General features: G+C 55.8%; 1 protein-coding gene across 2 annotated transcripts in view; it reads right to left on the minus strand.

The window, feature by feature from the left end:
- Window positions 1-13,342, minus strand: part of KIAA0930 (KIAA0930 ortholog) — a 39,210-nt gene that overhangs the window by 8,361 nt on the left and 17,507 nt on the right. Inside the window, exons 2-5 of one of the 2 annotated variants that reach the window (XM_069489269.1) lie at window positions 5,936-6,087; window positions 1,972-1,974; window positions 463-579; window positions 289-366 (exon numbers count right to left, since the gene is read on the minus strand). In XM_069489269.1, coding sequence (XP_069345370.1) covers window positions 289-366; window positions 463-579; window positions 1,972-1,974; window positions 5,936-6,087 — 350 coding nt within the window. Of the gene's footprint in view, window positions 1-288; window positions 367-462; window positions 589-1,971; window positions 1,975-5,935; window positions 6,088-13,342 lie in introns of both variants that reach the window. The other variant, XM_069489268.1, reaches the window with a different exon arrangement.

Genomic DNA, 13,342 nt, shown 5'->3' on the forward strand with positions numbered 1-13,342 from the left:
AGGCAGATTGGAAGGACTGAGTGAGGCCCACAGCCACCCCAGGGACAGCCGCCGTGGCCGCACTGCCCAGGGCTGGTCCAAAGCCGGAGAGCCTCCCCGGGGGAGCTGTTTGGGACAGCCTGGCTCTGTGCTCCTTGCACGGGACACAGGACCCTGGGCACTGAGTGGATTTCTGGAGTCAGACCCCCACCTCGGGGGCAGGGAAGTGAGAAGGAGGAGGACGTGTCCCCCCAAAATAAACATTGGGCAGCCAGAGGGAGGCCTGAGGGCCCTTGAACTAGGGCTCACCTGGGATTTCTTCTTATGGATGTGAATGTCCCCACCATCCGTGCGCGTGCACACCGCGCAGGTCACCATGTAGTCCAGCTGGAAGAGAACAAGGTCCGAGTGTGTGGAGGGGTCTGCTGTCCCTCTGCTGTCCCTAGGGCCTATTTGACGCCCCCACTCCCACCCACCCCGTACCTTCTGCAGGATGAGATTCAGACAGACGCTCTCCTCCCAGTCAATGTCAGGGTCTCCCAGGCCCGGCAGCTTCTTGGAGTCCCGCCGGTACACCTCCACCTCCACCTCAGGCTCGGCCTCAGCCACCTGCGAGGCCCAGTGCAGAAGTGGGTGTCCAGGGCGCGCTGTGGCCTCTGGTGCTCTTCCTGCCCTGGACTGTGCCCTGGGCAGGCACTAAGTGGGCCAGCACTCCAATTCTTGCTCCTGAACTCTTTAGCTATGTGACCCAGAGGTCAGCTGTTCTCCTCTTTGAGCCTCAGTTTCCTCATCTATACAATAGGCTAAGGGCATCTTCCTCGCAAAGTTGTGATAATTAAAAGAGATAATATTTGCTAAATGTAATCCCAGCATTTTGAGAGGCCGAAGCAGGAGGATCACTTGAAGCCAGGAGTTTGAGAGCAGCCTGGGCAACATATGGAGACCTTACCTCTACCAAAAAAAAAAAATTTTTAAAAACTAGCCTGGCCAAACGTGGTGGCTCACGCCTGTAATCCTAACTCTCTGGGAGGCCGAGGCAGGCGGATCGTTTGAGCTTAGGAGTTCGAGACCAGCCTGAGCAAGAGCGAGACCCCCGTCTCTACTAAAAAAAATAGAAAGAGATTACCTGGACAACTAAAAATATATATACAGAAAAAATCAGCCGGGCATGGTGGTGCATGCCTGTAGTCCCAGCTACTCCGGAGGCTGAGGCAGGAGGATCCCTTGAGCCCAGGAGTCTGAGGTTGCTGTGAGCTAGGCTGATGCCATGGCACTCTAGCCCAGGCAACAAAGTGAGACTCTGTCTCAAAAAAAGAAACAAAACAAAACAAAACTAGCCTGGCTTGGTGATGTGCACCTGTAGTTCTGGCTACTCAGGAGGCTGAGGCGGGAGGATCACTGGAGCCCAAGAGTTTGAGGCTGCAGTGAGCTACCATCGCGCCACTGCACTCCAGCCTGGGCAACAGAGTGAGAGCCTGCCTCAAAAACAACAACAACAACAAAAAAAAAACCACAAGTGATACCTATTGAGCTCATGACAGGCAGCAGGGTCTGGGCTAAACATTTTATAAATTATTAATGTTTTCAGTTCTACAACGACCCTAAAGGCAGGTATTACTAGCTCCACTTTAACAGATTGAGAACCAAATTCACTGAAGATCAAATAGTAAATACAAATCAAAGAGAAAACAAAGCTTCTGTCTATACCTCTCCCGGGAGAAGAGTCATTAAGGAAAAGTCAAAAGCAGACTCCAATGCAGCCTGTCCTGGCCGGGGCCTCCAGTCCCGGGTCCTGTTCAAGCCCAGGCGGGTCCACAGACTCCGGCTCCAAGGGGTGGCTGGCACACCCCGCTGGGCACGCAGAGCCCTTGAGGGCCAAGGGCCATGCACCCCAGGGGTGGAGCTGGGATCCCTGGAAAGAGGTGCAGGAGGCCGAGCTTGCCCGGAGTGAGAAGGAAACGTCCTGCGGGTGTGGAAGCTCCCACTTCCCACTGCCTGTGTGGCTCCGCAAAGTCGCCCCGCGTCCCGAGCTGACAGTCCTCCTGTCCACAAGACTGTTGTTCCTCTTGGTCTCACCTCATTGCCCTATTTGGGTATTTCCCCCCCCAGTTCTCATCACTCTCTGCTATCATCTTGTTTGTTCTCCTCCGAGAGACGGCAGCTCCCAAAGGGCGGGCAGCGCGTGTGCTCTGCACGCAGCAGGTGCGCGGCAGACCCCTGCTGCCCCGGGGAATGAAAGGGAAAGCACGCGGGCACAGTCGCGAGACTGTCTGCAGGCCAGCACCGCGGGACACTGGACAGACGAAAGAGCAGGTTCCCACCAGAAAGGTGCCCGTGCGTGCGCCAAAGGACAGGTCCAAGGAAGTGCAGGGAGCTGCTCGGTGTCCACGCACAGGAGAAGGGACGGGCAACTGGGGCGTATACTCCATGGGCTATCACGCAGCAATGAGACGGCACAGATTACAGCCACCTGCGTCAACGGGCACCGCTCTCCTACATACAACAGGAGAAGGAAGCCAGACAGAGCTGGCGCTGGGCAAGCCCAGCAGGTGAGCCGCAAGACCAGGCCAAAACGCCCCAGGAAGGGTGAGGAGTCAGGGCAGAGGCTGCCCCGGGGGAGGCGGAACACGGGAGCAGTCAAGGGGCCTTGGGTGTTCTGGTCACGCTGTCTCTTGATCTAGGGGCTGGTGACGCCACATGTTCATGCTGAGCAAAATCATCCAGCTGTATACGCTTCTCTGCTCATTTTTCTATGTGGACGTTAGATCGAGAAACATCTTCCACAAAAGGACAAGCAAGAATGGGAGCAGAGCTTCACCACGCAGAAGCTGTGTGAGCCAGGGCAGGTCCCTCCCCTCTCTGGGCTTTACTTTTCTGTGAGTAGGGGTGAGGATTATCTGACCCCAGCATGCTGAGGGTGTCGATGTGAGTGGCAGTGGCACACAGCATAGGCGACGAGCACAGAGCAGGCCTGCGTTCAGACGGCAGTTCCCCCACTGCCAAAGACAAAATGGGCTGCCCGGGAACACTGAGTGTTCTGTGCAGGGGTGGAGTGAACAGGGGTGCAGAGGCCAGGGAATCAGGACGTCCCTCCCTGGGAAAGGCTGCGCTGGGGACCCCCCGAGGTGGTCCCCAGGGTGCACAGATCCCAGCATCCTGTGCCCACCCACACTGCGGCCCCTGCCCATCCCCCTCCTCCAGCTAGGCCCAGGAAGGCGGGTGGTTGCCATGGCGACCAGGTACCGGCGAGAGGGGGACAGGAAGTGGGTGGGAAGCGAGCAGGAGGGCGGGAAGCCGCGGCTTGTCGCAGAGGACGCGCAGTGCGCAGGCGCCTCCGGTGGGGGCCCAGGGCCTGCTGCCTTTGCCGAGCGGGTCTCCAGCTCGCGCCGCCAGCCCGCCCCTGCAGGCCGCCCTCGGCACTGCACCCGGCCAACTGGGGAAACCAAGTGGGGTAATCCGGGCCTCACAGCCCTACAAACACTGCGCCAGGCCGGCGCCCTCGCCCACCCTGCAGGGCCTATGCTGGCGCATGGCACCTGCCGTCCTGCTCTGCATGCACTGGTCTCTCCACGTGGAGTGTCCTCAGTCCACTGCTGCTGCCCCCTCTGTCCTACGACCTGTCGCGGCCATGTCACCTTCTCTTTGCAACACCCCCCCTTCCCACCATCACGGCGCTGAGGGCTCCATACCACTGGCTTTGCTGTCGGTCTGTCCCAACAGACTGGGGGCAGGTCTGAGTCATTTCTGTGCTCCCAGCGCTGGGGGAGGGGCTATTTGCACTTGGCTTACTTGGGTGTCCGAAGGAACATTCTGGCACATGAATAACTGGATTGCCACATGCTCCCATGGGACTCAGGCTCCCCTCACTCACCTCCACACCCCCAAATCTTCAAGAGAGTTTGGATACTGCCCCATCCCCTCCTGCTCCAAATTCCTCAGTCCCGGATCCAGGCCTGCTCTTTCTCAGAGAGGGGCTCTCACTTTAACTTCCTTTCCCCCCAGGAAGGAGCCATTACCTGCCCATTCCTTTCTCTCCCCACCAGTGCTCCCCTTCTGCCTGCCCTCCTGACCAGAGCTGTGACCTCTCCTGGACCCGAAATTCACAGTACAGTCAAGAGTGTCTCAGATGTGCCAGTCCTCATCAGAGCCTCTGGTCACAGCAGACTTTGTCTTCGGGAAAAGACCAACATTTTGTAAAAAAGATTGTCTGCAATCTGAACTCCTGCAGAAGCTGACAGGCCAGAGTGGCTGGGGCAGAGGCTGGAGTCCACAGCACTGCCACCTCCTCCTGGCTGTTCACCCTTGGCCAGACCGAGGACCTTAACCTCCTGAACTGTGGGGAAGGAGCTGGAGGAGGGTGTGCCCACCATGGGGGTCATGGGCACACGGAGGATCCCTAGACACCAGCCACCTTCCTGCCAAGGGTACTCATGTGATCACAGGAACCCCAGGCATGCCAGGCTCCCAGGTGTCCACAAAGAGAAGGACCTAACCTTACAAAGCACCTGCCCCATCCCTTATACAGAAGGAAAGGCTGAGCGCCAGAGAAATGACTTGACAAAGTCACAGGGCAAATCAGGGGGAGACAATGCCGGTCTAGAAAGCTGGTCTCCTGACTACACAGCAAGACAGGGCGGGCCTGGTGGCCAGGGACTCAGGAACCCTCAGCCGGGCTCCAGAAGGCGCTCAGCTCAGAGACCCCACCACCAACACCCTGCCCCCACAATTCTACCAACCAGGCCACCTCTCCATCCCTCAGAGGGCACCCCTGGCCCTGTCCACCCACTGAAACTGCTCTGCTAAAGCCGCCCCCTCCCTGTTACCAAATCCAATGGGCCCTTTGGGCACTGTGCCCCACCGGCCACGCCCACTTCTGCAGGCCCTAGCCACCCTCCCCTCTCCCGGCTTTTCCCCCACCTCTCTGGCCAGTCTCTGGTCTCCTGCTGGTCCCTCCAAAGTCAGGCTAGCTCAGGGCTCAGGGCCTGCATGTGGCGGGCCAGCCTGGCAGGGACATCACCGGGGCTTCCTTTGCAGCAGCACCCAGGCCCCTCCACTTGCACAACACCAATTCTGCAAGTCTTCAGGTTCTCAGAACAGGCACGTGGCAAGGGAAGGGCTACAAACACTCGCTGCACCAGCCACAGCTAACAAACCGCTGTCCTGGAGTCACAGGGCACCAGACCTGGAGCCAGGCAGGCTACGAGTCCAGACCTGGCTCCACGGCGCTCGCATTTTTGTTTTTAAAGGAAAACGAAAGCATTTCCATGTTTGGCATATAGGTTGCTTAAACATTTTACAAACTACTAAAGCTTATGAAAAACAGAGAAGGAAACCTATAAAATTTGTTTTATTAACTCCTCCACACACTTCAATTTAGTGGGTGAAATGCCTTAAGGTGAGTCACTTAATCTCTGAGCCCTCAGTTCCCTCATCTGTAAAAAGGGGACATGACATCCACCCTGCCGAGTTGCTGGGAGTTCACAGTGAGATCAAGAGGCAGAGAGCTCAGTTAGTTAGTTAGCGCTGTGCCTGCCCTGCCGTGCATCACCCTCATCGTCACCACCATCACCACCCAGCCAGGTCACCATGCACGGCCAGAGGAGGGTCCGGGGCTCTGGGGTCAAACCCTTGCTCTACCATGTATTTATGAGTTATGAGAGGCTGGCCAAGTCAGCTGGCCTCTGAGCCTGTTTCCTCAAAGCTACAATGGTGATAACAATCGCTGCCCGTCAGGGTCACGGTGAAGATGGATGACAACGTATACAGCACACCCAGCACGGCCCACCATCAGCACAGAAGACTGTCTACATGGTTCCTGAAATGTCGTAGATGCTCAGTAAATGTTGCTTACCCCCCAACCTGCCTGAGGACTGCAGGAGAGCCCCCCTTGCGCTCCAAGAGCAGACCTCACAGGGACACCTGGGGCACACCCACGGGTCCTGGGGGGGCCACTCACCTTCCTCCCGTCGGTGCTGCTCTCGCTGCCAGCATACGCCAGCTTCCGGCGCACGTAGAAAAGCATGTCATCCTGCCGGGGAGCCCATTTCTCCATGAAGTAGGTGGAGAACATCCACGTCCAGAAGACAATGCGGTCATCCTTGAAGCACCCTGCAGACGGGGGCCAGAGGGGAGTGAGAAAGGACAGGCCGCCCTGGCCCTCGCGGTGTGACCTGGGCCAACCCCCCACAACCTGCATCTCTGGTCAGAAGTCTGACAGGGCTCTGAGATGCTCTGCCCTTTCTCCCTCAAAGACCCTGGCTCCCACCCAGGGGGCATCCACAGAGGCTCCAGGACACCTCCCAAGAGGCCCGACTCCAACCCCAGCAGTAGCCGGAGAGCCCAGGCTCCCCGCCCCACGGCCGAGCCTGACTCCAGCCTGTGGATGAATCAGCAGCTTCGGTGGAAAAGGAAAAACCTAACGAGACGGGAACGTCACTGGCTGGCTGTCTGGGCTGGAAGCCGGGAAGGCTTTGGGGGGAGAGCCTTCCGGCGGGGAGGCACCACTCTCACCAACGTCCCTCACGCTCACCCACGCCACCCCCAGCTGCGGCAATCCCCACGGAGAAGGAGAATCCGACTTACAGCAACGCTTAAAGCAGCAGCCGCCCTCCAGCCAGCCGTCGCCGCGGAAAGCAAGCGGGGACAGCCGGGGGGGGGGGACAGCCACACACCCCACCCTGCGTGCCGCGGAGCCCTGAGAGCACGCCAGCTTTATTTCTTTATGCTAAGTATTTGTGATCTTTTCCTGCACAAGGAGAAAAAGCCCACAGGCTTTGTAGGGAAGCTCTGGGTTCCGTTCCAGCGCTGGCACCTGCTGTGATGACGGGCAGAGGGCTTGGCCTCTCTGACCCACAGGTTCCTCTCCGGTACGTGCAGGTGACCTGAGGCCACAGGGCACACAGCAGGATCAACAAAGGCAGGTTTCCTCCCTTTCTAGATGGAGCCAACAAAATTTCAAAACATGCTACCAGCTATCTCGCCAACTCAGTACATTGAATTGCTGCCGGCTCCCTTCTCGCTCCCTGCTCAGCATTTAGCACCGTGACCCAGGCCTGGCACTCTGCGCCGGAGCAACCCGCACACTCAGAGATGGGAACCTGCGGCCGGCCAGCAGCCTCCCTCACCCTCGCAGGCCGTTCAGCCGCCCTCCAGGACTGGCCCAGGTCTCCTGACTCCAACCCCGTCCCCTCCTCCCGGGAGTAGCCACCGGGCTGAGTGAGATGCCTTTGTTCACCTCAGACACACCCACCCGAAGAACTAAGAAGACCAGGGCTCGACACCAGCCCCTGCCCCGCAGGCCTCTCTGCCCTGCGCTGTGTGGCCCACGCACTCCATGCCCTGCCTGGCTCCTGGGCACTCGGGCAGGGACAGGGAGGAAGGAGGAGGTGGCTTCCTCAGCGAGGGGCCAGGCCAGAGAGCCCGTCGGCCTGGCGGGCGGAGGCCAGGAGAGCCCTCGGGACTGGCAGAAGCCCCGGCCCACAGCGCCCGTCCTGCCACAGCTTTGCCACAGGCGGTGCCCTGTTCGTGCGGCCACGGAGCCCTGCAAAGTTGCGTAAAGGTGCTGTGACTCTTCCTGGGCAAAACTGCGACTCCTGTTTCCCTCCCCTGACACCGTTGCACTGCGGTCCCCTCTCGGAGCCCGACAGGGGGCCCTTTAGAGTAAAGGGCTCAGAGACTGGCCACACCAACCGCCTCCTGGTGCCGTGGTGCTCACAGAAGCAACTCTGGCCGTGACAAGGAGTGGGTCACGACTCAAAGTCCCACACCTGCCACAGCGAGGCCAAAGTCTGCCACAGTGCCACTCCCCGGGTTAAGCACTCCCCTCCTCAGGGTCTCTTTTTATGCTTTAATAAAAGTAACCTGACAGTGTACTAGAGCGCCCAGACAGTACAGCATTCACCACAGCAACGATGACAATGACAGTACCGCCAGCTGTGACTTGTTAGCACAGCGCTCTAGGTAGACTGTCTCACTACAGCCTCACGAGCTCCGTCATTATAAGCAGCGCAAGCAGGTGAGGACAGGACAGGGTGTCTGGACAGGCCAGTCCTCATGGCTATCAAGTCCCGGCCTTCCCAGTCACCACTCCTGCTCCATTTCACAGAAAAACTGACCCTCGAGACGTTAAGGAACGTGCCCAAGTTCACGGAGCTAGAAACGGACAAAGTCCTCAGATCGGCCAGGTTCCCACACAAGGAACCAGCTGATACACACAAACTGCTCGGCCGGTGGCCAGCTTACCCTGGGAGCACAGTGAGCAGTGGGGAAGCGGGCTGGAAGTCTGGCCTCGGATGACATGCTGGGGACGGGACAGCACACAGAATGAGGCCAGTTTGTTCCCTATTATGCCCCTGGCCCAGCAGAGTCCCAGCAAGGGGTCCCATTCCCTGTTTCCCAACAAGAAACACACCCCCACTCCACTGTGAATCACGTCTCTGGGCCCCAAGAGCCTGGGTTACTGCAGCTGGCTGCCTGCCAGGACTTACTCCTAAAAGGGAAGCTCGTCATGCACAGGGCTCCTGGGGCCTCCAGCCACTACACCTGGGGATTGAGCCACACCTGGGGATTGAGGGGCACGGCCACAGGCCACGTGCAGTGTGCCAGGCCCAGTGCTGGTCCAGCCTGCACGTGCTCCCAGTCGAAAAGCACAGCAGCCACACAGCCGTCAGCAAGTCCAACGGTGCCACCCGCTGCCACCACCCCATCCAAGCCAGGCCCATCTGCACCGGCTGCCGGCCTGCACACCCACCTGACAGCCAGAGGAGCTTTGTTTAAAAGATCCTTTTCTGTCCCCTCCCTTAGAACCTTGCCATCGAATTCAGAATAAAATCCAAAGCTCTTACAAAGTGCTGCACGCTGCCCCCACCCCCCTCCCCTGCCACACCGGCCGCTGCCCCGTGACCGCTGGGTGTGCCCACCTCAGGGCTGCGCCCTGCTCCTCCTCTGCCTCCAGCCCCTTCCCTGGGCTCTCTGCACAGGCGGCTTCTCCCACCGTCCAATGTCACTCCCAGCACCTTTCCTGAGCCCGCATTCCTCCCCAGGGTCCTCCCTTGCTCGTCATCTGGTTTGCTGCCATCATAACCCCTGTCACCACCTGGGTTTCCACACTGTCCTCAGAGCGGGGGCTGTGTCTTGGTCACCATCAGACCCCAACGCCCAGATCAGTGCCAGGGCATAGAAGGCACTCAACAAACCAAGCTGGATACGTGGGTTACCCCAATCTAAAAGGAAACAGGCTCAGCACAGTGAGGCAGTGTTTAGGCGCCCACAGCAAGGAAGGGGCCCAGCCAGGACCACCCGCCTGAAGCCTGAGCTCGCCACACAGAGCACAGGGCGTGGACTGGCCACTTCCTTCAGCCTCGGGGACCCTCGGACTTAAGAGCTTCCAAAGAAGCCCCACTTGTCACATGGGGCCAGGCCCCACTGCTTAGCTCTCCCCAGCCTCAGAGCCGTGACTCCACTGTGGAAAACTGCTGCTGGCTGCCAGGAGGTGGTGGCCTCCTGTGTGCTGAGCAGGTGCAAGCAGGGGGGAAGAGGAGAAGGTGTCTGGACAGGCCAGTCCTCGTGCCTATCCCAGTCCCTAGCCTTCCTGGTCACCTGCTGCCACCATTGAGAGTCAGAAGACCCAGCACCAACCAGCTGAGAGAGAAACACAAGGGGCCTACGGATGCACTGTAAGCTAGAGAACACCACGCAGGTGCTGTCGCTAAGGTTACTACTTTTGTACCAGGGTGACAATCCCAGCCGGGAGAAACTCACAGTCTGCGGGGAAACACACACACACGCTCCTCCCTCTGACACGAGGGAAAAGGCCTCCCCTGAGGAGGGGAGAGGCGCTCATGGCAGAAGGAACTGCCAGAGTATCACTGGGGGGACAGTGTGTCTGTGTGCAGCACAGCGAGAGACACTGAAGGGACAGACCACGCAGAACGTCTTCACGCCCACTCAACATTTAAAAGCAAGAAGAAAAATCACAAAGGAAACGGCCAAGAGCTGCCCTCTTAAAAACACTCAAAGCTCCCCTCATTCCCTGGTAATTTAGTGGTTAGGGAAAAACAAAACAAAAAACACCTCCCTTCGTGCCCAAGAAGGGCATGACCAAAATCAAAAGAAACAGGACGCACTGGAAGAGGGAGTCCACGACCGACGGCTGACGTCCGTGACAGACATGGGGCCACGTCACGGCAAGTTATAAAAACGGCACACAAGACCCCAATAGATAAGGAGGTAAAAACCACGATAGGGAACACACCAAAAACGAAACACACTGGTTAACAAAAATGTGGGAACATGTTAATCTCACTAGTAACCAAAAATTCATATTAAAGACCAAGTTGTCATTTTTTAAAAGAGCAAATCTGGTCTATAAAAACAGCACTTAGAAAACTGTCAGATTCTTACAAGGTTAAACATACACTTACCAACCACTCAGCCACAGCTCGGTCCCTACCCGAGAGAATCGAAGCATGTGTCCACACAGAGACGGGTACAGAGTGTTCACAGAAGCTTTACCCATAATGGCCCACACTGGAAGCCGGGAGAATGGACACGAAAGGTGGTAGGGCCATTCACCGGAACACTACCCAGCGACGCAGACAAACCACTGACCCACACACCACCACAGGTACGTTTCAGAGTCATCATGCAAAGTGAAAGAAGTCAGGCCTAGGAGGCTATATACCATATGATCACTCTTACACGACACGTGACAGGTGCACACAGCCATCAAAACTCATCAGACTGTGTGCTCTCCATGGATGCGGTTTATTTTATGTAAGTTATACTCCAATAAAATTGATAAAAAGTTATAGCTGATACTGCCAACGGTGCACTGAACTGGGGCTCTGAGATATGTCAAAGAACAAAAATCATTATACCCTTTGTGAAAAGCAAATGAGCATTTTCCTAATTCTGTGCATCGACTTCATGGAAGAGAAATGCAAAGCACAAAAATAAAAGCCTTTTGCATAGAAATGTTTCCTGCATTAGTAATGAGAGCAAATAATATAACAACAATAGTCATTAAGGAAGAAGAAAGAAAAGAGCATATTAGTCTATGATTATAGACCTTTAATCTAGGTAAATTATGCTGTAAGTACGAAACCAAATCTTCAATCTGTTAAAAGGACGGCTACGAAGATGTGTGTGACGTGCTGCTCAGTGAAAAAGCAGAACCCCACGTTGCAGACACACTGACTACAACTGTGCAAACCACATGGAAACGCTAGAAGTAAATACACCAGAATGACGGGAGCTGCTGAATTTAACAGAGCTTATTTTTTTCTTTTTTTGACTTCATATTTTCAATAATAAGATTACACTACTTTTCCCCATGAATATATGACTTTGACTGTCCTAAGGCTCATTAAGGAAAGGGGCTGAGGGTCCCTCTGCTCAGAGGGAAGGCAGGAGGCGGACAGACACAGAGACACATTCCACACCCAAAGCCAGAAGTCAGCACTGGAGTGAGACTTCTGACTCCTGGAAGCACAGTACAGCGTTGGAATCTGCGCTCGCTCTCTCTCTCTCTCACACACACACACACACACACACACACGCACGAGTTCAGGGCCTGACTCTACCCCTCCCTACCTAGGTGGCCAATTCATTCACACTCTCTGAACCTCAGTGACTCGTCTGTCGATGGTCTCTAACTGGCCCCCCTCCCAGAATCAAGAGTGAGGACCTGGGGGAGAGGCTGATGTGAAGTCCTTTGCCCGCTGTCAGGTCCTGTGCCCGTGTGGGCTGGTGGGGGCCCGCTGCTCTGCTGCTTTGCATGTTTCTGTCAGCAGCGTGGCACAGGGCCCCACCAACCCACTGCGCAGATGAGGCCACCGGACCCCAAGCCTTCCTGTCCTTTGGCCACGTGGTACAACAACTTTGTGTGGATAATCACACAAGGGGCAACTGGCCCCCATGAGGCCTGTGAAATCACTGTCTCTTTCTCCCCTTCTCCTTCATCCTTTCCCAAGGCCTGCCCTACAGGAAATCCCCAGTAGCAAGCCCTGGGGGCTGCTACTCCATCGAGAGCTTCCAGCCTCCTGGACTCTCTCCTCCCTGTCTCCCTGCTGTCTGGCCACCTGGGGCTGCAGGTTTTCCTCGGCCTTGAGTACAGGCGAGACTTAAGCGAGCAGACGCAGGGCCCTGGAGCTCGGCCAGACTCAAGCAGGCAGCACCAGGGACAGCTCCGTGCCCTGGGCCTGCCTTCCCTCCGGGCCTGGGGTCCTAAGGAGCAGCAATTGCAATCCACCCTCCTTACTCCTGTCACCTATGTTCTATAAAGTGGCCACGAACACTGAATTAGCAAATATTGACCTACTGCTCCTAGGTTCCTGAGAGCCCCTGATCACACTTCCACCGACTGAGCAACTCATAACCTTGTTTTATGTATGGTTTCTATTTGGACACCTTATTTAACATATAGTTCATCCACTAATATTGAACTCACGGCTAACACCATTCGTGCCTGAATGAAGCTTATCTAATACACATATTTTCTCTATAAAGCATACCACAGCCTTCTTGTGCCTGGCACTAGATAGACTCTCAGCCCAGGGCCACTTGGGGGACATTTTAAATCATCAACAAAAAGTGCAAAATACGTGGCACTAAATAGACTGGGAAAAGGATACTTATTTATAGTACAAGCACTAAAACACAAAGGCAGGCCAGGCGCAGTGGCTCACGCCTGTAATCCTAGCACTCTGGGAGGCCGAAGTGGGTGGATTGTTTGAGCTCAGGAGTTCGAGACCAGCCTGAGCAAGAGTGAGACCCCATCTCTACTAAAAATAGAAAGAAATTATATGGACAGCTAAAAATATATATATATAAAAAATTAGCCAGGCATGGTGGCGCATGCCTGTAGTCCCAGCTACTTGGGAGGCTGAGGCAGAAGGATTGCTTGAGCCCAGGAGTTTGAGGTTGCTGTGAGCTAGGCTGACGCCACAGCACTCTAGCCCGGGCAACAGAGTGAGACTCTGTCACAAAACAAAAAAAAAATTTCCATTGAGATGATTCTTCAGATGTATACAGAAAAGGAAGGGAACTTTATATCTTATGTGGCTTTTCACAGGAATACAATCCCAATATGGGGCTGGGGGAAGCCTTTGTCAGACCAGAGTTCAACAGTAGACCTGACTCACATTCTTGACCCTTGCCCACTTGGGTAAGTTACTTAACCTTTCAGACCTTCAGTTTCCTCATCAGTAAAATCAGCAGAACAGCTACCTCCTACAGTTGCTATGGAGACCAAATAAGATGATGTAAAGAGCTCAGCAGAGGGACTAGCACATATAAACACTCTGTGAATGACAACCGCTACTGTTGTTACTATTAATAACTTAGAATAATTTTCCATTAACCA

The sequence above is a fragment of the Eulemur rufifrons genome, chromosome 16, assembly GCF_041146395.1.
Source record: "Eulemur rufifrons isolate Redbay chromosome 16, OSU_ERuf_1, whole genome shotgun sequence".
NCBI classification, from domain to species: domain Eukaryota; kingdom Metazoa; phylum Chordata; class Mammalia; order Primates; family Lemuridae; genus Eulemur; species Eulemur rufifrons.